This window comes from Macrobrachium rosenbergii, chromosome 12, assembly GCF_040412425.1.
Source record: "Macrobrachium rosenbergii isolate ZJJX-2024 chromosome 12, ASM4041242v1, whole genome shotgun sequence".
NCBI classification, from domain to species: domain Eukaryota; kingdom Metazoa; phylum Arthropoda; class Malacostraca; order Decapoda; family Palaemonidae; genus Macrobrachium; species Macrobrachium rosenbergii.
The window spans coordinates 71,376,325-71,402,617 of record NC_089752.1 but is presented as its reverse complement, the minus strand read 5'-3'; the positions used below and the strand labels follow the sequence as shown (position 1 = coordinate 71,402,617).

General features: G+C 37.5%; 2 protein-coding genes across 2 annotated transcripts; one reads left to right on the top strand and one right to left on the bottom strand.

The window, feature by feature from the left end:
• The first annotated feature begins 240 nt into the window (after positions 1-240).
• Positions 241-909, top strand: LOC136844066 (uncharacterized). The gene has a single exon (XM_067113080.1). The coding sequence runs from the start codon at positions 241-243 to the stop codon at positions 907-909; it is 669 nt and encodes a 222-aa protein (XP_066969181.1).
• Positions 910-5,416: 4,507 nt separating this feature from the next.
• On the bottom strand, positions 5,417-11,022 carry LOC136844257 (uncharacterized). The gene is made up of 4 exons (XM_067113245.1): positions 10,330-11,022; positions 6,903-7,009; positions 6,329-6,495; positions 5,417-6,121 (listed from the first exon to the last, which is right to left on the bottom strand). Exons 2-4 carry the CDS (start codon positions 7,007-7,009, stop codon positions 5,910-5,912), a joined length of 486 nt encoding a protein of 161 aa, XP_066969346.1. The 5' UTR covers positions 10,330-11,022; the 3' UTR covers positions 5,417-5,909.
• Positions 11,023-26,293: the final 15,271 nt, after the last annotated feature.

The window sequence follows — 26,293 nt, the reverse complement described above, 5'->3', positions numbered from 1 at the left end:
CAACAAGTTGAAATACGAGAGCTGGGTGAAATATCTGATTTCTTATCACTGAGGATATTATGCGAAAGGACGAGCATACCATAAGCATCGACCAGTGTGCTTATATAGATCAGATATTGGAGCAGCACGGGGTTATCTGAATGCAGAGGAAAACACAGTCCTCTGAGTGCAAATGTATTCTCTATCAACGATGAACCAGACGCAGATGCCGATAGTCATGAATATAGAAGAGCCATAGGAATGTTGCTGTACGTTGCAAACGGGACAAGACCTGACTTGAGTTTCGCTGTCAGTTATCTCAGTCAATTCTCGGCCAACCCAAAGAGAAAGCAGATGGCTGCAGTGAAATATCTGATAAAGTACCTAAAACACACCCGTGACTACTGCATAGTATTCAGGAAGAGTGGGAAGGAGGCATTGATTTTTTCTGATGCTGACTTTGCCAACAACAAGGTGGACAGAAAATCGTTCAGTGGACTGGTGGTGTGTGTTGCAGGAGGACCTGTGGAGTGGAGGTGCAAGAAGCAAACTGTGGTTGCCACATCCACACAACAGGCGGAGTACATTGCTATGGCTATCGCTATGCAAGAAGCACTATGGCTATGTGGTATTTTAAGGGAGATCGACGCAAGTGATCTTTGCATGGTGCCATGCATCCTTGCTGATAATACAGCAGCAATCAAACTTGCAGAGAAGGACATTGTCAACGATAATTCCAAGGGCGTGGATGTGAAGTATCACTTCATAAAGGATGTGGTGAAGAAGGGGTTGGTAAAGTTGCAATATGTGGCATCTCATGACAATCTAGCTGACCTTCTAACGAAGGGTTTGACTGGGAGGAAGACACAGGAGTGCAAGAATTGGACTTATCATTCCTTAATGACAGTCAGAGCCATGCCAAAGTTTTAATTTGTCCTTCTGATAAATTTTTTTTGCAGCATAGTAATCCTTTTTTAAAATGTGATCGTGACAGATGTAGTCACGTTTATCCTTTTGTATTCTTTGCAGCAACAGTGTCTATTCAGTTCTTATGTTACTTGCTGCTTGTTCATATTACTCAATTTTTTTTGCCGCTGTGTTATTCTTTATCTGCAATTATTTTGTTTTTGGCTCATGTGCTAATCATTGCATTTTTGCTGGTTTTGTGTCGTTGGCTATCCAATTTTTTTGAAGTGTCAGTTCTTGTAAGGTTCACTGCATTGCAATAAAATCAAGGGGAAGTGTTAGCATATTATGATTTATATTGTTCGTGTTGTGTTAGTGGCATTGCAATCGTCGCTTATGTCGATTTGTCTTTTGCATTTAGTTTTCTCTTTGGCCAGTCATGGCGCCACCTGCATGTAAACAAACCGTGTGTTCGCTGTTCCCGCTTCTTTTCAGTCTAAATAAAAATCTACCGACGATAACACAAGTGTCTCAATCAGCCCTTTCCATGGAACTCTGTTAATAAGTGAAACTAATCCTAGAGGATCTAGAAATTAGTAAGGTCAACACTTTCTAGGCATCAGAGCTAATACCCCTATCGATGGCTCCCTGTTACCCTCCCCCCCAACGAGTAACGTGGCACTCTCTCCAGAGTGAAGAGTCACGTTATTTCCACTTGGAACAACTCCCCTAAAAAGTGTAAGACACTTCCTTCTTTGATTCTGTCATTTCTCATTACTTATTACCTTGTATTATTATTATCACAAGTGCCAACCATCAGACTGAATGGCTTCCATGAGTCTCTGACTCTCAAAGCATACAGCTACATGTATGGCACTCTAACTTGTACTTAAATTAGAGTCACTAGGCTCTTGCAACTTTAGTGCCACGTCTGACGATGTACCCCATCATACCCGGGTACCATGGCATCACCTAACATAAGCCCAAGCGTACCTCATTTATACCGCCTCATCATGGCAAACTAACCACATGGCTTTGCACAACAAAGTTAACCATATATTTAAGTGCATGATTAAATCTAGATGTTACTCTAGTAATAACCTGGTAACCTTACTCTTATGTTGTTACATTAAGTCATGAGATATACATTCACGAAATACATGAAATATTTTGCTAACTACACTGCTTTAGTTTAATAACAAACATGTCTCAAGTCATTTAATCCCAGCAGCAATTCTATTCTGTGATAACCTAATTACTAACACTGAAGTGAAATGACTTGCAGTTATATTTTACTGTAGAAATACTAATTTTAAGCAAATTATAACAAGACAGGGAAATAACAGAGAACACATTGTTAAAGTAAAGTAAAGTTGTCTTGCTTGTAGGCATTCTCACCCAATTTAAGGTGCGATATGTCAACTTGTTGGGGGAGTTGCAACAAGGGATACCTCTTTCCAAGCCAACTCTCCTTTCAAGAACGTCATTTTCAAAAGACGTTAAAGTAAAATCATTTCATATTGCTGTTGATATTAAGTCAGTTGTAGAGAATTCGCTTCTCTTACAAAGCTCTTGTTATTCTTTCCTTTGGCGGTCTTTTCATTCCCTTCCTAGACCTAGACCATGTGACTGCATTAAAACTCCTTTCCAGGTCACTTCGCTGCCCTTAGAGACAAGCCTCGATCATATGATTGTCCCAGGCACTACTTAAGGGAATTCCTGAGTCAGCGCCACAGGAGGCACTAATCTGGGACAGCTGGCACACACACCAAAAGAGAAAGTTGGGCGACCATGTGACACAAGATCAACCATGTGGCCCAACAATTTTAGCATGCGGTCAACAAAGCAAAACATGATATCAAGGCATCATGATAGAAAACAGATGACTACTGCAAGAATGGGAATTAATCCGGGTGAAGGGATAAGAGGACCAACACATGACGCCTCTCATCAGAGACACACTGGGCACCGCCCTAACACCTATTACCCTTTGAGCCCTGCTCCTTAACAGACATTTCCCACGCCACGTGGCTGACTTCCAGTCCAGTATATTTCCAGTGCCAATTCCCTTGATGCACCGATCTCTGACACAAGGTACAGTGCCAGAAATTCGAGTTTTGCCAGTCATGTAGTTCCTTTTCCTTTGCTCTTCCACTTTCTGTGTTTCCAACGTAATTCTTATATAGTTCCTGAGTTTGTTATTATAAGTGAATTCAACAGTGTTATACCCAAGGATCCGTGGGCACCATTAGTGCATCTTTGAACCCTGAATTGCGGTAATTTCATCAGTGAATAGCATCCATTCTCCATTACAGACGGAGTTTTCTCGCTGTGGATCCTTCTGCAATTTGATTCCCACTGCAATTTGATTCCCACTGCAATTTGATTCCTGGTGCCCTTGAAGTGAAATCCCCTGCATCCAATTACCATCTGTTCATCTTAATTTAGTGCTCCTACAGGATCCCATTCTGATTTGTGTTATGTGTGATTCTAGTTATCCTAAGAGTTTATCTAAAATTCCCTTTCTAGTAAAACCCTCAGCTCATTTTCTTTTCTTCTACGTTCTACCAACCCAGGAATTCTAGTCAGCTTGCATCATCCCTTGTGGTAAGTCCCCTTCCTGGTTTAGAATATATATATATATATATATATATATATATATATATATATATATATATATATATATATATATATATATATATATATATATATATATATATATATATATATATATATATATATAAAGAGCAAACGGGAGGACGAAGAGGCGGTGATGCATATTCATGTAATGCTTAAGATGTTTCCTCGTCCTTTTGGTGCCCTTCTTGGTCGCTCAGTTTTCTTTTCTTGAGGCGTTAGGTTGATTTTAACTTTTATGTTTCGTTTCTAATATCTGTGTTTTAACATTGATAATTTTACTGAGTCTTATGTATTGATTTTAATTGTTGTTACTTTTGTATTTTAGACCTGATGATGAAGCCATGCTTTGAAACGTTGGCTGGAAATAAAGCTGAATATGCATCACCTTTTCGCCATCCTGTTTGTTCTACGTATCCGACTTGCTAGAAGTCAACAATTTCCCTATTATAACTACATATGTATGTATGTATGTATATATATATATATATATATATATATATATATATATATATATATATATATATATATATATATATACATATGTGTGTGTGTGTGTTTTGTATATATACAGTATATATATATACACTTATATACATACATATATATAATATATATATGCATATATTATATTATACATATACATATATTTATATATATATATTATTTATATGTTATTATGTATATACATATATATATTTATATATAAATATATAAATACAGTATATATACATATATATATATGTGTGTGTGTATACAGTATATATATATACATATACATATACATATAATATATATATGTATATATTATATTTATACATATACATATATATATGTACATATATTTATGTTATTATGTATACACACACACACACACACACACACACACACATATATATATATATATATATATATATATATTATATATATATATATATACATACATACATACATACATACATATATATATATATACATATATATATGTATATACTGTTATATTTATACATATACATATATACAGTATATGTACATATATTTGTATATATATGCATATATGTATATATATATATATATATATATATATATATATATATATATATATATATATATATATATATATATATATATATATTTTCGACCTAAAAACATGATTAGGAGGCACCCTGGCAACATAATCAAAATCCCACTCCTGGACTGTATTAAGACACTGACGAAGATGCATGGAAATTCTAACCTTTTCGTGTTTACCTGCCTAAATACCCTAAGCAAATCCTTAATTAACTTCTAACAGAAGCCTGTTCCTAAAGACATGGGTATACGAAATGCCTTGCCTCGGCTGTGACTAATCCTATGTCAGGTTTGCAGGTAAATCACCCTCTCAAAGATTAATGCAACACCCACGCTTAGTAAGACATTTTCAGCAGAGCTTAGCTATTTTCAATATGGACTTCTGAAACATTCCTTCAGCTGTATAAATACCATTACCTGTCCGTTGAGGGAGCCAGTCGTTTCCGAAATATAACGCTAAGAAATCTATCCTTTCGTGCCTTTGTGGGTAACCTTTATTAGATGGGATTCTGTTATGACATTATATATATATATATATATATATATATATATATATATATATATATATATATATATATATATATATATATATATATATATATATATACATATACATATATATATATATATATATATATAGATATGTGTATATATATATATATATATATATATATATATATATATATATATATATATATATATATATATATGTATGGATGGATAGATTGATGGGACTGGCATCGCAGGAACTAACAAGGTCGAGTACCCTTTCATCACGAAACTGCAGTGGGAAAAGGTTACATCAGAAACTCACGTCTTTATATTTAAATATTTATTGAATGAGTCTTTATGAAATATATATGAACTACATGACTTTATTTTAAATCATTCTTTGATATGGTATTATTATTTCTGTAAAGCACTTCTTCCCGGAAGTTTAATTTAACTGAGGATTACAATCCTTCTCGGTGAGGGAGGGACGGACTCATAGAAGGGAGCTGCTAGATTGTTCAGGAAATTACTGTATTAAGAATGGAGAGAGAGAGAGAGAGAGAGAGAGAGAGAGCAATCACGTGCTAAAGTCACTACAGTTTCAGCCATTTGATTATTAAATATTAAATTAAGCCAAATGTATCAATATTTTATGTATAGTGTCAAGTAATAGTTACAGGGATCGCTTATTCAATAACTCAGAGGATACTTCGCTTAAAAGAGGCTGAAAGCCCCATCTCTAGCACGTTGTATGAGGAAGCATTCCGTACAGCAAATAATACCATGAAGTAAGAGCAGTAAAAATGAAAGGATATTTCATCTCTTTATCCCAAACTCCAGTAGTTGAAGAGGTAGCAAGGATCCGCCGGCTTGCATACATGCCGCTGAAGGCAACGGTCGTAGCAGCATTTGTCCAAACTGTTTATGCACTCGGAGTCGTAAGAACACGGCACAGGAGGACCGACAAACGCTTTGGTGCAAACGGGACGCACTGCCGGGCAGCATCCTGTACGCGGTGGTGGTAAAGTCTGGTAAGCTAAAAAAAAAAAAAAAGGGCGGATAAAGATGTTTATAATTAGGTTTATATTAAGAGTTATATTTCAGTAGTGTGACTTGAATATGGTGGGAACTGAAATCGGTCTACAACTTTATGGGATGTTGTGCAGAGACAGACAAGTGAAAATATACCACCTCTCTTAAACCTCGTTACCGGAGAACACTAGAAGATAGATCTGACCCCTACCTGGTCTCGGTCTCGGTGAAGTTGGCTGCCCACAGCAATAGAAGGCTCCTTCTGGCGTTTCGCACCAATATCTACAGCTGGTCGATATTCCGGATCCTCCGTAAGTCGGATTCGAACTCAGGTTAATGGTTGCGAAGATGTCCAGCAGTGACTTGCCTGGCGAGTAGCTGGTGAAGGAAATTGTTATTATTATTATATTTAACGTAACGACTGAGGCGTATTCTAGGTACTGAGGCTGCATGGTGAATGAATAAATAAATTATCCAAAATAAGACATTTGATAAACAGTTAAACATTATTAAAACAAAAACAAACGGGAGGCAGAAAGTAATATAACTAAACACAGGAAACAAAACCTGCGAATGAATGGAAAAATTATCACTGATAAAAGAACTGAAGCAATAGGATAAATGGAGGCTTCCTGTGCGTGGAGCAAATTAGTCTTCTTTTGTATGCGGATAGTTAGAGACTTTTGCTTTATGACAGGTTGCAGCTTTCTATGATAAAAAGATTAAAAGAGGTTTCTCTTGCTTCAACAAAAGATACTCGATGAAAAACGATGAAAGAGACTTACTTGTTTCCGACCGGTAGATGACGAGTGTTGGCGTCGTTCGATTCCTGGTCTTGGGCCTGGACCACGACACACACAATTGCAACCAGAGCACAGAGGAATGCACGCATCTGCAGAGTAAAGTGTCTGATTAGAATTACGGTCGTGAAACGTCTTCTGATCTGGAGTCGTCACTGGATAGCAATTCTATTTTCCCTTTGTTTTTTCCTGTTAATATTTCTAATACACCTGTCATCCGAGAAAAAAGAAGGAAAAAGTTGAGTTTCGCTTAACTACGAAGTAAGTGATGGAAACACCTCTTAAATAATAGGTTATAAAATTTAGAGATATGGAAGTAGGGAGAGAGTTCTGGAGAATGACAGTAACTGTTTCCCCACCTCTTAGCGGCGTCTTCATGAATTGATTACAAATTGAAATACTAGGTTTTTATTGCTCCATGCAGAATTTTGAATTTTAGTCATGACGTCTCTGGGGTGCTGAATTTCTATTGGCCGGCGGGTCTCCTTTTCTTGCTGGTGGTCTGGGTGGCACCATGGGCATTCCTGGTGTTCTGTAGGACGAGTCCTATGCCGCGGCCTGCTGCAAAGGGTGTGATTCCCATCTCTGGACACCACCAAGAAAATGAGACCCGCCTACCAATAGAAATTCAGCACCCCAATGACGTCATGTTCAAAATTCAAGTCTGTATGCAGTAATAGTCAATTTGTAATCCAGTCCTGAAGATGCCGCCAATAGGTGGGGAAATGGTCCGTCGACTAGAAAAAGTAAATGGAAAGAATAATTTTTCCTTATTCCTGAGAAGCTTGCCTGAAGAGAAAAAGAATTATTATAGAGTGATGTTGAAATATATATCATTTAATGAGTGCCTTTGCCATGCTCCTTAATATATATATATATATTATATATATATATATATATATATATATATATATATATATTATGTGTATAAAGTATATTGATAGTGTATTTTTCTCAGTGTTGTTGTAATTGTCGTATTTTTTCTGTATACAAAAGTTATTACATGTATGCGATAATAACAGTTGTTAAAATATCATTAGTGTTAGTTTAGAAGTGTCTATTTGGATTTTACAAGAATTAACAGCGTAATTTAGAATCTTTAAATAGCGGGAGAAGATTACGTCACTCAGCCTCATGTAACTGGGGATGTCTCGGGATCTTTTTGTTTTGATTCGAGTGATAAATCACGTCAACGGACGAGATAAGAGATGGGCGCTTGGTCAAGCATTTTCTTGTTAAGTCACGAGTTGAATGATCCCATAGTCTTGCGTGCTTCTGAACATGTATTGTTCTGTCTTAGTCAAGTCACGAAGGCAGTATAGTATTGCGCATCATCCTTTTGTCTCATAGAGAGAGGGAGAGCGCGTGGCAATTACGTCATATAGATTGTGGATGAGTACTGTCCTGTACTAAGTCAGAAACGTTTTCCGTGGACATGTGACCGGAAGTCTAGAACCTACTGAGTTTTGCTTTTGACTGGAGACTGAAAAAATTGTCACTGGGAGACTGGAAACTGTGCGTGTTACATTAATAGTAATATCCCCTCTCTCTCAGATCCAATTGGTAAAATTTTTAAAGTAACATAAATTGTTTTTATACAGGTCACTCTATTAATTGATTGTGAAATGTAACATTTAGTAGTATAACAGTGTACAGTAAGTGTGAAATAGATGCCTTTTCAGGAATAAGGTATTTTTTGGTAACGACCTCAACTGCAGTTTTTCGGGTATTGTAACTCATAAGTTTAACCGTGGTTAAACTTATATAATTCAAAGTGAACTGAATTTTTTTTGTTAAGTTTATTTAATTGGTGTTGGAACAGTTCACCTGTTGGAAAATCTGTTTATTAGACTGGTCAGTTAAGTAAGGTTTTTGATAACATACTTTAGTGAATTTATTACATTTTACAGTTTTCAGTTTTGTGTGTTTGTTCTTGTTGTGTTTTCAAATTATTTACTTAGTTTTCTTTCACATCTTAGTATACCTTAGTGGTTTAACTTTTGCTTACCTAATTTTGTTTCACATTTTAACAATTGTTGTGATTTAATTTTGTTTCATAATTTGATTCAAGAATTAATTCAAATTGTGTTTCCCAAATAATAGTGATTTGATTTCAAATTAATAAAAAATTTTGAATTCATAATAAACTTTTGTATTTACAGTTTTACTATAGTGTTTCATTTATTGACCACTAGTGATAGGAATAACTTTGTGAATAAAGCAGAATGATAGTTTATTTCCTTCAGTTTTTTGTTGAAGTGTCTCGGATCGAGGAAGAAAAGTTACAATTGTTCAATAATGGAGAGGATGCCCTTTGATCAACTTTAGTATATATTGATACCTGACAATTATTCTGATAAACTTTATTATATTTTGATACTTCACATGGTTGATAAGCTTAAGCGATCACTGTTGCCGTTATAGTATTCAGTCGTATTTTTTGTTTGTAATGAGAGTCCAGGTACTGGCTGTAATTGAGGTAAGTTTTGAATTCTATGATTAGTAGTGTAATAACCAGGTGCTTGGAACACTTAGTGAAAATATATATATATATATATATATATATATATATATATATATATATATATATATATATATATATATATATATATGTGTGTGTGTGTGTGTGTGTGTGTGTGTATGTATGTATGCACGTATGTATGTTTATATTTATAAAATACCTCGATCACACACATTACAGGAGGTGGCTGCTCCACAATGTCACTTACACTTCATCTTCAACAGGCAACCCAATTGGAATATGTGGAAGAGGTCCAGTGTTCTTTAGTGATTACTCGCAAAGTATAAAAGGGTTAGGACTAACTTCTCTCACTTGCCAGTGCTTTGGTCAGTCGGATAGCGTAATAGCAAAGACCGTAACTATGTACTTTATTGTTGACAAACACTGCTCAGGACCTGTTAGAAAACACTCAAAGAGAGCATACCTCCACCATCACCAAAACACCGTAAGCAAAAATAAAAACCTCCCAGGATCTTTATCTGGATGTTGATCAATTCAAATTCTCGTAACTTTCCCCTGGCCTTAGCCAACCAGGACTGCAAATATCATTGAAATTAATAACCAACATCTCCTGCTATCTTGTGGATGGACGGAGTGTTAAGCAAACAAATCAGACAGGCATAGTGGATTATATAACCTCCGATTATTTCGTATTTGTAAGTTCCGCAGTTGAGTCCGTCAGATTTGTCTCCTTGACAAAATCAAGAGGGAAATACTAATTTTCACAAAAGTTACTGATGAACAATGAGAATTACATTACAGGCTTTTCGTCACGTCCTTACGAAATCACGATGATTTTCCATCCTTTAATCAGCATACGAAACTAGTGATTGATTCAGGTCTATAAACTGGCTTCACAGAAACGATCAATGCTGGAGAAATGCGACATACCTTGAGTTCAGCTGGTACTTTGGAACTGCCGCTCTACGACTGTTATATCAACTGCAGTTGGTGACGGCCCTGGTGCCTCTTTTATACACACTAATGTCCCATCAATTACCCAGACTACCGGCCATGTAATTACTTTCTGTTATCCTTGAGGGGGATTTCCTGAGTCTTTCATTAACGTATTCTTCTCCGCCAATGAAGTCTAGATTCCGTTTGTGACGTAGACGGACGCTGGGTCGGCTGCCAATCGCTGGGTTCGGTGAGCAAAACTGCGCTTCTGCGTTGGATCCCTGCTCATTTATGGTTTTATGTTTATCGATGAGATTGTTAGCTTCCCCCTTTCAAGTATTCTCTTATTTTTTTTTATTTTGACCAGAAGTAATTTCTTTGCCTATTAACTTTGGCAACGGCGTTGGATGGATGTTATACTGACCTGTGGCTGTCTTTCTGTCCTCGAGGTTCTTGGGAAGGTACAGATCAATTTTAGTGGAACTCTACGCGGTTAGATTCTGAAATGGCTCTTAACATGTTTTGTATCGTCGATTATTCATTTTTATTCGGTTATCAGTTGGCATAAACATCGTTGCTCATAATCCTTTTATTTGTAAGCTTTTATTAATGTGAAATCTGAAAATGGTAAAGTTGAAAAAAAAAAAGGGATATCAAACAAGAGTCAATGACTCTCCGGCCTCAGCTGTATATTGATCTGAAAGTTACATCCTATCACTCAAATAAAACTCAAACTGTATATTGATCTGAAAGTTACATCCTATCACTCAAATAAAACTCAAACTGTATATTGATCTGAAAGTTACATCCTATCACTCAAATAAAACTCAAACTGTATATTGATCTGAAAGTTACATCCTATCACTCAAATAAAACTCAAACTGTATATTGATCTGAAAGTTACATTCTATCACTCAAATAAAACTCAAACTGTATATTGATCTGAAAGTTGCATCCTATCACTCAAATAAAACTCAAACTGTATATTGATCTGAAAGTTACATCCTATCACTCAAATAAAACTCAAACTGTATATTGATCTGAAAGTTACATCCTATCACTCAAATAAAACTCAAACTGTATATTGATCTGAAAGTTACATTCTATCACTCAAATAAAACTCAAGCTGTATATTGATCTGAAAGTTACATCCTATCACTCAAATAAAACTCAAACTGTATATTGATCTGAAAGTTACATCCTATCACTCAAATAAAACTCAAACTGTATATTGATCTGAAAGTTACATTCTATCACTCAAATAAAACTCAAACTGTATATTGATCTGAAAGTTACATCCTATCACTCAAATAAAACTCAAACTGTATATTGATCTGAAAGTTACATTCTATCACTCAAATAAAACTCAAACTGTATATTGATCTGAAAGTTACATTCTATCACTCAAATAAAACTCAAACTGTATATTGATCTGAAAGTTACATCCTATCACTCAAATAAAACTCAAACTATATTGATCTGAAAGTTACATCCTATCACTCAAATAAAACTCAAACTGTATATTGATCTGAAAGTTACATTCTATCACTCAAATAAAACTCAAACTGTATATTGATCTGAAAGTTACATCCTATCACTCAAATAAAACTCAAACTGTATATTGATCTGAAAGTTACATTCTATCACTCAAAATAAAACTCAAACTGTATACTGATCTGAAAGTTACATCCTATCACTCAAATAAAACTCAAACTGTATATTGATCTGAAAGTTACATCCTATCACTCAAATAAAACTCAAACTGTATATTGATCTGAAAGTTACATTCTATCACTCAAATAAAACTCAAACTGTATATTGATCTGAAAGTTACATCCTATCACTCAAATAAAACTCAAACTGTATATTGATCTGAAAGTTACATCCTATCACTCAAATAAAACTCAAACTGTATATTGATCTGAAATTTACATCCTATCACTCAAATAAAACTCAAACTGTATATTGATCTGAAAGTTACATCCTATCACTCAAATAAAACTCAAACTGTATATTGATCTGAAAGTTACATTCTATCACTCAAATAAAACTCAAACTGTATACTGATCTGAAAGTTACATCCTATCACTCAAATAAAACTCAAACTGTATATTGATCTGAAAGTTACATCCTATCACTCAAATAAAACTCAAACTGTATATTGATCTGAAAGTTACATCCTATCACTCAAATAAAACTCAAACTGTATATTGATCTGAAAGTTACATTCTATCACTCAAATAAAACTCAAACTGTATATTGATCTGAAAGTTACATCCTATCACTCAAATAAAACTCAAACTGTATATTGATCTGAAAGTTACATCCTATCACTCAAATAAAATTCAAACATAACTCCGTTGAAACTTGCAAAAACACATCGCATAATGCTGAAAATGAAGGAAATGCCGTTAAATATTCGTGAACCCAGTTTGGTCAACTTTTTAAAAATCATTTGGGTTTTATTTATTTATTTTTTTTTTATAAACTTTTGGATATGAACCCCAGGTTAAAATGTATTTCAGTCTTGAAGCGTTACAAATTCTTTATGTTACTCTAACAAATTTCGTGAAGAGAGATTTGCTTTATAAAAATTCGGTTATTATTCCAAGTACATGGTCTGTTTTAGCCATTCATTGCTTTAGAACGTGAAAAGAGGGAGCTGAAGTGGTTAGACAGCAAGAAAGAAGAAAGGAAACAGAATGGAGAGGGTGCAGCTAGAGGCCGAAGGGAGGCTGCACATAACTTGAGTAACGCCTACTGTACGCCATGTGAGGTGCACTGACAGTCAGTTTAAGAGGAACTGTAGAGCCATATGTAAGATACAAAGATAAGAAAAAATCCTAGCTCCAAGACCTGACTTTTTTTATTTATGAAACGCTTTGCAGAATGTAAGGTATCTTCCCTCAAGTAATCTTTGGGGGACAGCAACCTTCAGATTACACGATTGGTGACTGTTTCTTTCCTTCCGCCAAATGTTGGAATTCTCACTCTGGTTTTCCTGTTTTCTGTAATCTCTGTCCGCTGATAAGTATTTTGTCATTTCTAGGGATCTAAGCAAGACGAGGGGATCTGGTCTTCAATTCCACTGCCATTGCATTAGAAAAGCAAGGCAAATTTGATTAAATCATGCACAGAAATCTACCCGATGATGGACGGGAATTCCTAACAAATATTTACATTTGAGGAAATCCCTTGGTGACTCACTGTAATGCCACCTGCTATTATTCGGTCTCCCATCCTTTTACAAACAAAACAATGCAAAGGTGGGCGGGGGCCTCTGAGCTCCATGCGTCGCTAGTCTGTGGCTCTATTGCCAGTCCTTCAGCAAACAAAGCATTCTTCTCTTTCTTACTATGCTGTTAGACGATATTTCCATATAAACGTCCGTGGATAAAAAGCGTAGAGAGCCAAAATAATTTTCCACTCCACCGTCGATGTTGTTTTTAAAGATAGTATCCTTGGTGGAAGAGGTCAGACAATAGACAAGTAATAGGAGATACCTACATTCATACTCTCTCTCTTTCTCTTTCTCCGTATTCAGTATAAGTTCATTTGTCTCCTAGTTACCCATTTGTCTGCGCATACGTTCAGGGGTGAATACAGAGGGATTGTGAGGGGAAATGGTGCCTTTAATGATTTTACTAATTTTTATTTAAAAAATTGTCTCCTTTAGTTAATACGAGTATAATTGGCTTTTGAGAGAAAACTCCCACTATTTATTTGTTCTTTGTTTTATTTCCCGTAAGTGCATTAAATTCCTCAGAAGTTGCCTGGGAAAATTAGTGCCCTTTGAGACTTCCCTACTGACAAATGACCACCAAGTCCTCTTTAACTCTGTATCACTCACATAGAACTTGACCACCAAACTTCTGTTACTTTTTATCACTGAGAGTGAATTGCCTATTTTTCATTTTGATCAGTGTCTGCTCGATTCTCCTTCTATCATCCCCATTCTTTTCTATTAATAATCTTTCAGCCATTGCTCCTTTGAGCTGTACGCTAGGAATCTTCCCCTGTATCAGCCATATGGTCACACACGTCAGGCAACGTCTTCCAACGCTATGGAAACTTTTAATTCTTGGATTGCTCACTTCACGAAGATTTTCTGTCAATATTGCCAAGGTTTGATATTCACTTCATACTTTTGCGTTTCTCATCTATTTTGTATGTCTCATCCTTAGCCCTAATAATTTTCTCCCTTATATATATATATATATATATATATATATATATATATATATATATATATATATATATATATATATTGTTACGTGTAGGGCTTTGGCTGATGAGTTTATTGCTTGATTAATGTAATTTATGAGGCCCTGAGTGCCAAGAACACGCATAACCTGTCATTTAAAGCTAAAATTTAACCTCAAAGACAGACGATTATTAATTGAATAAGGTCGCGAGTCGATAAGAAAACCCCGAGCTTCAGTAAGGTTTTAACACAACGGATTATATCATGCACAATTCAGCGTTGGTAAAGGCTATTCCTCTTCCGAGCAATGGGATCGAGACACAAGGCTGCCTGAATGCTAAAAATTACTTACTTAACCTTCCCTAATTCCTAATTACTGCACGGGAATAGTTGAGTGTCGCTTAGTAATATAAATTATTCTTAATCTAGATTTCATAAAAGTAAATTGTTTATACCACTATTCGTAGATGGTGGTGAAGAGGGAACAATAGAAAGGTTGAAATACAGGGGAAGAAATATTATCAAACAGCAGATATTGTCAAATTCAGACTTACCGTTACGTGGTTTGCTTGCGCACTGCAACAGACGATATGGTTTCTGGAAAACGCACGGACCTGTTGTTCACTAATGAAAAGACAAGGGGCGGGGGGCGACAAAGGACACAGTTTTGCATAAACACGACGTGCGTTTTCGGTCATGGCGTGAATCTCTCTGACCTCCTTCAGTCAAAACAATGCGCTGGGAGCGCCCCAGTATGTATTTATGCCACGGGGCAGTCTGAAAATTTGACAAAACACCGCTGAACATAGAACATAGGTCTTGAATTTGCTGGCCGAATTTCTCTCTCTCTCTCTCTCTCTCTCACATATTCAAGTAAGCATTCAACCTAACCTAACCGAGTGTACGTGCACTGAATTCATAGAAAGAACGGGCCGACACCTGGATAATTAATTAAACTAAACCAAATAACCAGAAACACCTCTGTCCCACAAATAGATGAGGACAAGTTAAGATTGGAAACTGTCGATCACGAGTGCGGTCTTTTATCCAGAAAGTCGCCTTTCTCCCTCTGCAGGAAAGGGGAGTAGCACAGCAGGTACTGGAACCAAACACTCACGAGGGCCTCAAAAGCAACCACAATTAAATTTTCCTTCCACAGTGCCACCAATCTTAGGCACTGTCATCAACCGAATAGCTTACACCTCTCTCTCTCTTTTACCTTCCCTTTCTCTCCCACTCATTTGTTATGCTCTGCTTGGGTAGAGCGCATTTTCCCCGACATACAAACTAGTTGAACTCAAGTAAAGGGTTCCTAAGAACGCACTGGTACCATAGTGCCACCAAGCGAAGAAGAAAAACAAAACCAGACAAAAGGAACACAGAAGAAAAGCCCTTTAGGTACCTGAGTTACACCAGTACATAAGGATACTGAGTGCCACCAGTGTGACCTTTACATGGCACACCAACCACAGTGCCACCTTATTGAAAAGGTGCCACATCACTGAAGAGTAACCCTAAATCTGAGGGACTCCTCCTATCCAGTTGACCCGGATAGACGCCCTTCCCCACCAGAACCATGGCAGCTGAGAATTATAGAGCCTTCATGGAGCTGGGGATGGTGGTTGGTCTTATGGGATTGGACCTTACCACGTGGGTCAAGGAGCAGCTGGATGACTTGGCCAAGCAAGAGAAGGAAGAAAGACTCGAACGGCGGAATTATGAAGCTGAACAGAGGGCGTATGAAGAAGGATGGAGGAGGTATGAAGGCGAACAGAGGCAGCTGGAAGACGAAAGAGAAGAAAGGAGAAGACAGCATGAATTAGCCTTCAAGGAAAAGGAGCTCGAGCTGGAAAGAGCTAGGAAGGAAAATGCCGAAGCTATGGCCAGACAACAAGCCTCCAACGCCACACCAGCTGCACCAAATGCTCCAATCTCGAGCATTAATTCCCTCGTCCCCAAGTGGACTGAGGATGAGCCAGAAGCATGGTTGGAGGAAATCGAGGCACTCCTTGATAACTACAGCACCACCAAGACAGAGAGGGCCTTAGTACTAGCCAAGCACATGGAAGGAAAAGCTAAGGCAGCCCTTCGCTCACTGGAGAAGAGCCAGAGAGGAAACATGGTTGAAGTGCGTAGAGTCATCACGAAGGCCTACGAAATAACCCCGGAGAAATGGAGACAGTGGTTCTGAGGTCTTGCCAAGGAAGTTGGCTAGCCTTGGACTGAATGGGCCTGTCACAAGACCCAGTCTGGTACCTGCTGGTTCGACTCCTTGTCTTGCACTACGTTTGAGGACCTCTTCAATTGGACCATGCTGGAGGATCTTTACCAATGTGTGCCTGGGCCCCTTGCTGTATATCTAAATGATAAGCAGCCCACTACCCTTATGGAAGCCTGCTGCATGGCTGATTCATGGGAAACCTTCAACCAGTCCCACAGCACATCTCAGTGGTGCATAGTGCCACCCGGGTACCTGTCAGGCTCGACCTGCCCGAAGAATGGACTGCCGGGCAAGCCTCGGTGCACCTACTGTAAGAGGGTGGAGCACACTGAAGCTGAGTGCTCAGCACTAACAAGCAGAACTCCTCTCCCTCTACATCCACTCAACCCTCTCCACCAACAAAGGGCCAGTGCCGATCCTGTGGTGCTGCCTGCCACTACAGTGCTGGCCATCCAGCCTGTCCACATCATGTCCCCACCGCTAAGTTCGTCAATCTCATCAGCACCTAATTTTCCGCAGCCGGGCCGCAGAAGATACTTTACCCTGAGAGACTGGAGACCCAGTTCATCTCAGTGGACCCCCTTAAGGGCTCTAGCCTGCCCGTGACCCTTCCTGTCATTGTGGACACTGCAGCAGACATTAGTTTAATCTCTAGTGCCCAAGTGCCAGCCGGTGCCACAGTTGACGAGAAAACCCAGTGGGAGATGAAGTGGATAGAGGGCAACACCACTACTGTTCCCACGGTCAAGCTCCAGGTCATGACACCTTGGGGCACGCTACCCCACCGCCTTGGAGTGGTGGGTGGAATTCGGCCTGGAGTGGATTTCCTGTTGGGTCGGGACCTCCTCTGGGGAAGCTCTTCCCCAAAGCCACTTTGCTGCCATGCTACCTCCTCCACGGAGGCTCAGACTGTAGGAGCCCATCAAGACGAAAACCCAACTTCCTCCCACCGAAGTGGTCAGCGAAAGGGGCACACACTAAACCAAACTCGGCCTAGTCCTCTCCATTCAAGAAGGGGCAACCAACAAAGAGGTCCTCCCTCTCCCCAAAGAGACGTTCAGGAGGAGCAGTACTGCTGTAGGATGTGCCAGCGGACAGGCCACTCCACAAATTAGGAGGGCTGCCCAAGTAAGCAACACCGAGCGGATGCCCCCGAGCAAGACTCTCCAAGAGGCTCTGATCTCCAACTAGGGCAGGAATCTCTGCCGCAGCCAAATTCAAGCCATCCGTGAGGTATTGCACCTCCGGACCCCTTGTCAGGCATGCCTGACCCTCAACCGCTGCCAGTGCCACTTCAAGCACTGAGCAGTGCCACGCTCCATCCAGCATGGACGTTGAACCAGCAATTAACAAGGACCCTGTGCCTGGTCCAAATCATGAGGCAGATCCTCCTCCAGGAGATCCAGGATCCCTTGCGGCACTAATCATGGCAACCAGAGAGCCTCCAGCAACTGATACTTCTTCACCAAATCTGTCCCCAGAGGATGGACCCCTGGTGGACCAAACTGTTACACCTTCTCTGGGAGACCAGGAACTGGTCTCCTTGGATGCAGAGGTCGTGAGCGCTCTCGCTCTGGTTGTCGCAGTAGTCGGAGTAGGGAGCCCTCCTGTAACTTCTGATACTGCCCCTGACTTCATGCCCGCTAGCCCATCTGGCCATTCCCCAGAGTTGGTGCCCTCATTACCTCCTTGGTCTGACATAAATAGGCCTTAGAGGAACCCGAAGAAGAAGAAGGGGGGGAAGAGAGCCCAGTAGTCGCAGAGCCATGAGCTCATCCTGGCACTAGTGCCCTCTCGGCACTGTGCCTTACCATGTTAGAGTGATCCTGGCCCCTTGCCCAGAGCAGGTAGCCAGCGTGATCTCTTTCTCATACAATAGCCTAGACCTGATTGTGTACATCGGAGTAGTACCCTTGTCACTTACACCTTCCGTCAAGCCACAGTAACCACATAAGTACAGTGTAACCAAAATCAAACAATCTAAACTATTGTGAAGAGAGCCACTATGCTCATGATACACATGGCCTAAGACCTCAGTGAGGCAAGCATTTATCATATGAGGCAAACCTCATGTATTAACCAGTAATTACCAATTGTATTGCAGAAAACCTTGTAATTTAGCTAGTTCATTGTCCCTTACTTTGGTGCTATGGCCGTGTTAGGATAGGTTAGGATAGGAGATACCATAGAATGTACTATTTGGCTAGGTCTAAAACATCACGATTATAGGAGGTAGCACGTAATAACTGTAAGCATGTTTAAGTACAGTTAGGATTCTGTAAGTAATCAAAGCTCATATCCTATCTAGAGTTAGGTAGATCAGTAGCTAGCTAGACTGCACGGGACAAATCTGCTCAGGGGAGAAGAGTAATGTAATAGAGGCAAACAGCTTGCTTAGTACAGACCTTCACGGCCGAAAGGGAGTGAAGGCCTTCTTAAGGGGGGGAGCTTTTATAAATATTGTGCTGTTCGCCCTCTCTGCATTATTTTAGTAAGAATGTCCTTCTAACAAAGATGGGACAGCATCTCTGTCGAAGCTAAGCGGGCAAAGGTAGGCTGTGTTTTCGAAAAATAACCACTTTTAGTAGCTAATAGGTTAGCATTAGGGGGCATAACACATGGGGAGGGTTTTACCAAGTCGCCTCTAGTGAAGGTGCTCTTAAGCTTCCTTTTTCTCTGTCCTATGCATTCGGCGATGTTTTGTTAAATTTTCAGATGGCTGAAGGCTACCTACAAGCGTTACTGACGAACCACAGCATCCTGACCTGACCCATGAAAGCCAGTAGAGAGAGACTGATTTTTGGGCGGAGAGCACACATCGTGCTCAAGCAAAACTTTACCCTTTGTCCTCTCCTGTCTTGTTTTACTAGTGAATCAACAATACCCGTGTTTTTTTCAAGAACCAGTATAGTCAGTTGCAGTGCGCAAGCAAACCAAATAAACGGTAAGTCTGAAAATTGACGAGTATCTGCTATCTGCTAGTATTCTTCCACTGTACTTCAACTTTTCCCATTGTTTCACCACTTCGCCACCATCTACGAGAACCTGGTATAATCATATTTCTTTTATGAAGCCTAGTTTATGAATAATGGTCATTGCCTATTGAAAATTGCGTGAGCTATTCCCATGCAGTAGTAGAATTTAGGGAAAGTAAAGTGTAAGTAAATTTCAGGCAGCCTTGGATTTCAGTCCCATTGTTCAGAAGAGAATTAGCATATTACCAATACGAAACTGCATACGATATCTGCTAGAATACTTCGTTGCGTTATAACTTTTACTTGAAGCACATTTTTTTCTTTGTTGGGACTAAGTGGGGTAATGAAAAAGGGGGTTAAACGCAATTCATTTATTACAAAGGGATCCCATTAGCCCATACGTAGTTCCCGGCTGGCGACCTAACTCGATTAAGTAATTGTCTGTCTTTGAGGTTAACTTTAGCTTTAATTGACAGGTTACAAAAGTCATTGGCAAAGCAGGTCTACATGAATTACATTAATTAATTAATAAACTCATCAGCCAAAGCCCACACATAACTATATATATACATATATGTGTGTGTGTTGTGTGTATATATGTATGTGTGTGTGCTGTGAATGTTTCTGTATATTTGAGCATTTTCCAGTTACAAAAGGTGGCTCAGAAGAATTTAGGTTTGACCTTCCGATTTTTCAACAATTCTCCTGGGATGAGGTTCCTAGCCCTAGCCCATACCATTTTAGAAGCTAGCTGTGACCAAATGCAGTCGACTAACACCAGGTATCTAATTTACTGTGTAGGCCGGAAGTATGATTAACCTATGACAATAAATCCAAATCCCCTTTAACATAAATTTTTTATCAGAATTTACGTGAATTTTTATCCTAATTTATGAGAATTATTAATATAATTGTTTATTACCTCGATAAAATCAACATTGAAAACCTACAGGGCATCAAGCTAGAGGAACCCAACGAAGTTCCAGCTTCCCTCCCATCGCTGAGTGAAAGGAATAGTTGCCATATATCACTACCAGTGTAACTTAACCGTTATTTTATTGTTGTATATAAATTGTATTATTCTATAAATGTATTGTTACAAAGTCTTAAGTTTAATATGAAGTATTATATAATAGATTCGGCATAACGAAATGCTTTAAAACTGTAAATTATTTGCGATTTTTCTTCATAAACGGGCCAGCCCTAGGAGAGCTGTTAATCAGCTCAGTGGTCTGGTAAAACTAAGGTATACTTAACTTAACTTGAGTTGTTTGATGGAAAGGGCGCCGGGAATTTTTTTTTTTTTTTTTATTAAAATTTCATTACAAATATCAATTAATTTTATACAAAGTTTTCATAACAATTATATCAACAATATAACATAATAAGAAGGATATTTGAAATGGAGTATATTTCATAATTTCAAATATTACTACAAATAACATTAATTTAATATGCACAAATTTTCATAAAAATTCAACATAACCTAAATAGGAAAAATTTGGAATGGAAGTGCATTAATTTCATGAATTCAAATATTATTCACGTATTTACTTGTGAAATGTTTTTCAAGTTCATATGCATTTGATAATACCCATTTTGTGTACTTTATTTTACATTTTAATATTGAAATTATTTGACTTGGTAACACCTCTTTTCTACTATACCACATACAATTTACATACTCAATAAGTATACTTAATGTATTTTTCTTCTTCTTTTCTTTATAATCGAAATCCAACATCAATACTTTTATTGGATACTGAACTTTTATATCACATACCTCTTCCATCAAATTCTGGAACCACTTCCAAATTTTTTTAACATATTTACAAAAATAAACAACATGTAGATAATTTTCATTTTCCGTACATTTATTGCAGAAAAACGTTGCCAGTTTGAGTTGTTTGATGGAAAGGGCGCCGGGAATAGTTACCCCTGCCAACATATCTTTCATCAATTGCTGTTGTTTTTCCTTTATTGCTGTGAAATCATACTGTTATATTCTGATCTGACTGAAAAGGAGAGACAGAGAGAGAAGACGAGATGTAGGAAATTCTTCCCTATCCGCGCATTCGTAGATCGATAGAAAAAAATTACCGCTATGCATGTCGTACAGCATCTATAAACCTGGTATATTCATACCTTTGTGATGACGTAATATTGTATCAAACAAAATCATTCCCTCCGTGGAGGAATGTAAGGCAATCGGTTATTTATTGTTTTGAATAAATACACGTTGATAAAACATGGAGATGAATGTATATCATTCTAATGTTTAAGAATAAACAATCAGTTTACTGTATATGATTACACTGTAAAGTCCCGGTCAACGCGTTCTCTATAGCGAACAACCTGCTTTCTGCGGTGCCTTCACATCGACCTAGTGTCGATCAGAATATATGTTTATCACCATAATTGTAAATTGTAATTTATTTCCTTTCTAAACAATCATGCTTTATGTACAGGTAACGAATTATTTATGTTATGTGTCAGACATTATTGATCACTATGTTTTCTGTATGAACCTGTCCTGTTTTTGTAAAGAATTAGTTTGACCTCAGGTCACCTGTAAATCTTTGTACCTGCGGTCTCTGCGAAGTACGCAGACGTTCGCATCCCGCTTTATAAGCGGCTCGCTTCATCAATAAACTAGCAGTACTTGTCTTCCTGCTAATTATTTCGCACCTCTCTTACAACATCAGCAACAGGTACGAAATGACGGGTGGTTTCAGTTGCCAGGTGTCACTCACTATGTGATGGTGAATACACTGCCTAAGGATGCTGATTTCTGTAATAGTGAATGGGTGTGTTGGGAGAGAGTGAGACAAAGTGAGAAAACGAGAGAGAGAGACGGTGGGGGGCGGGTATTAGGCTTTACCGTTGTTTGTCAATCTAACTATCCACTAATTAAACGGTGAGGAGGGGCTTATGAAGGCATCATCTCCACAACTTAAGAGTGAGAGAGATATCTCTTTCAATTTAGACGTAGGAAAGAGAGAAACAACGGAGAGAGAGAGAGAGAGAGAGAGAGAGAGAGAGAGAGAGAGAGAGAGAGAGAGAGTTAAGCAGACGAGATATTCGAAGCTCCGAATGAGTTACATTTTTTTCCTGCAACTTCAGACAGTGATAGTTACCTTTCGTTAATTTTAAAGGACTTTCGGTGGACCAGGTGAATTAAGTGTTGATGCTGTTTGTTCCTGAATACTTTGCAGTATCAGGTTTGGTCAAATGAAACAAAGAATACACACACACACATATATATATATATGATAATATACATTATATATATATATATATATATATACTTTACATGATAAAACAATTTCAAGGGAATGCAGAAAAATTTTTCTGAGTAGGCTACTTCAGAGTTTTCCTAGGCAACGTTGGGTTGGTCAGCTAGTATATATATATATGTATATATATGTATGTGTAATATATATATATATATATATATATATATATATATATATATATATATATATATATATAGATATATATATGTATATTGAATTTAGAATGTTCAAAACAGAATTCACGATCATCCCATAGTACTATTATGAAGTAGCCTTAAAGCGAAAATGCAATGCTAAAGGCCTGGGAGAGGCTTGATGTGAATAAGTGTGAGCTTGTGCAGGAATAATTATTGTGGCCTCCTGTTTTTGCCACGTCAAACCAGTATTCCGTGAGGGATTTCCAGGTTCTCTCTCTCTCTCTCTCTCTCTCTCTCTCTCTCTCTCTCTCTCTCTCTCTCTCTCTCTTTGTCTATGATTACAGGCTCTCTGTAGTAGTTAATCTAGCTTTAACTGGAGAGGGTTACAGTACAGTTGGTAATGAAAAAGTTGATCTCGCGCAAAATGGTGGAAATGTTCCAACGCCATGAAACGTATGTTTCTTAGCAGTTGTACCTTTTGGTTCGAATAATATATATATATATATATATATATATATATATATATATATATATATATATATATATATATATATATATATATGTATGTATGTATGTATGTATGTATATATATATAAATATATATATATATATATATATATATATATATATATATATATATATATATATATATATAATATGTATATATGTATATATATACACACAAACACATATATTTATATATATATATATATATGTACACACACACACATATATATATATATATATATATATATATATATATATATATATATATATATATATATATATATATATATATATATATATATATATATATAAACACACAAACACAAACATATATATACATATGTATATACAGTACATGTATATATATGCTTAAGTTTGTATTTGTTTATATATCTATGTATATATAGATATATATATTTATAAACAGACACAAATACACACACACACACATATATATACATAAATTTTTGTCACATGCACGCGTAAATTTTTCTGTTTGCAAATATTAAGCCACAAATATAGTATGATATCCAATTCAGTATAACCAGGCCAGGATTTTGATAGTCGAGTGGTCCAAGTCGACTGTTTACTACTGTAGTTATAAGGAACTATAATTTATCAGCTATAGCTTCCTTTTGGTGTTGGTTATTACCAAGTGAATTGGATATTAAACAATATTAATGACTATATATATATATATATATATATATATATATATATATATATATATATATATATATATATACCTACGTCCTTCTCCACCATTATTGTGTTTTTCCACAGTCATTTGATAAGTAGGTAGCTAATTCATTGTTTAGGTCAAGAAAGGTACTGTGGGTATTGACAAACTGTGCTCCTCTGGTCATCCTTGGCCAGGATATGAGCTGAAGATATTACCAATGTATGGGCAGTTCTGGAGCTTAATCCAGCAAGAAACAAAAGTGGTGGGAAACTAGTCGGGCATAACTAATTAGAAGACATGATTGGACCCATACAGAGAGAATACTTTGTAGCGTTTACGGACGACGGAATCTGCGAGGGGAATTTTAGATCCTATTTTACGCCAAGCCTCAAAACTATGGAGTTGCTCTTTTGTAAGAAATAAATAATTTTTTTTCAGAATCAGTTAATTATCACGGAATTTTATTTTCCTTAGGTATAAATTGGTTTTTATACATGAAAGCTGCTTATTCAGTATGAATTTAGGTGTAGAAAATCTTGCAGAATGAACAGCTCTGGTGTTCAACGAAGCTCTTTGGAACAGTGAGGAATGTTTTGTAAGAGAAACTTAATTTGACAGAAGACTAATTTTTCTTACAGTTTTGACATAAATCATGTTTGACAATGACGATTCATTTAATAGCACTTTTGACGGAGTAAATAGAACTTTTTTCTAATAATACTAGAAAAACGAAGATAATGCCGCAGTTCCAAGTTAATCTGTTTAGAACGTATTTTAGTGACTCTTTGTACACGGAGATAAACAGTTGTCAGAACTGGAGCATAAAAATGTGATTTTGGACAGAATACTTCAACTGATGATGCAAGCATGAGATTATATATCAATATTGCCTCTAAGCCACTTTTTAAGGAAAAATTCAAATATGGCTGCCAGTGCATAGTAAAACAACCGCAAACGATACTGGTGCATAAACTACTTTAATGCCCCAACATTAGAATTGTATACTCCAAGGAATGTAAAGCAGCCGAAAAAGGGTCGCGAAGATCACTGCCGTCAGTCTAAAAATTGAGGCTGAAAGGGATACGTGACAATTTTGCGAAACATTTACCTGGTCCAGAGACTCAAATGTTGCCCCTGGAAAGGACTGCTACTGCCGGGGTGGAAAAGAGGGTGATGATCTCTTTTTGCTTACAGAATGTCCTAGAGGTTTGCAAATCACGATGCCTCAGACAGTCAAGTTTCCTCCTTTGACTTCCCGTGGTGGGGGTGATTTTGTAGGTAGTGGCAGAAAACCAGGGGCTTTGTCTACAGGAGGAAAGCAAACTCCGATAACAATCCTAGGCAGATTAGCTATGGCCAGTCATGGTACAGAAACAAAGAAAAAGAGCATGTTACTGACTACTATGACACACTGGTAGCATTCACTGCTGTGCAACTCAGCATGGAGTTCAGTTTCAGCTAAACATCAGGTTTAGTATCCCAAATGCTATCTTGAACTGGCAGATAGTGTCGGAGTAGGAGAGCCGAGGCAACGATAACAGAGGCTTACAATTGTAATGCAGTTGGTGTACTGACAGTTTCAGTGGTTTTGGATGAATGAATATAAGGTGGTATATTGACAAAGTTATGGATGCTGAATCAAAACAGAAAAAAATACTCGAGTAAATGTTGTCTTTGTCAAGAAGACAAAAACAACAAAATGCAGATTTTACCATTTAGTTCATTCCAAAGGAAACAAGACTGTAAGTGTGAAAGTAACGTTGCAAAATATGTACAATTGTTTCTTGTCCTCAGGGATCTTCTACTACTCCTCCCTCCAGCAAAGCGAGATGAAAGAGATGACTAAAGCCATAGAGGTGCAAACTAAACAAGATATCACAGTAGATGCAGACTTCTGTTCAATTACGCCAAATTAAAAAGAAGACAGCAGAGGAGA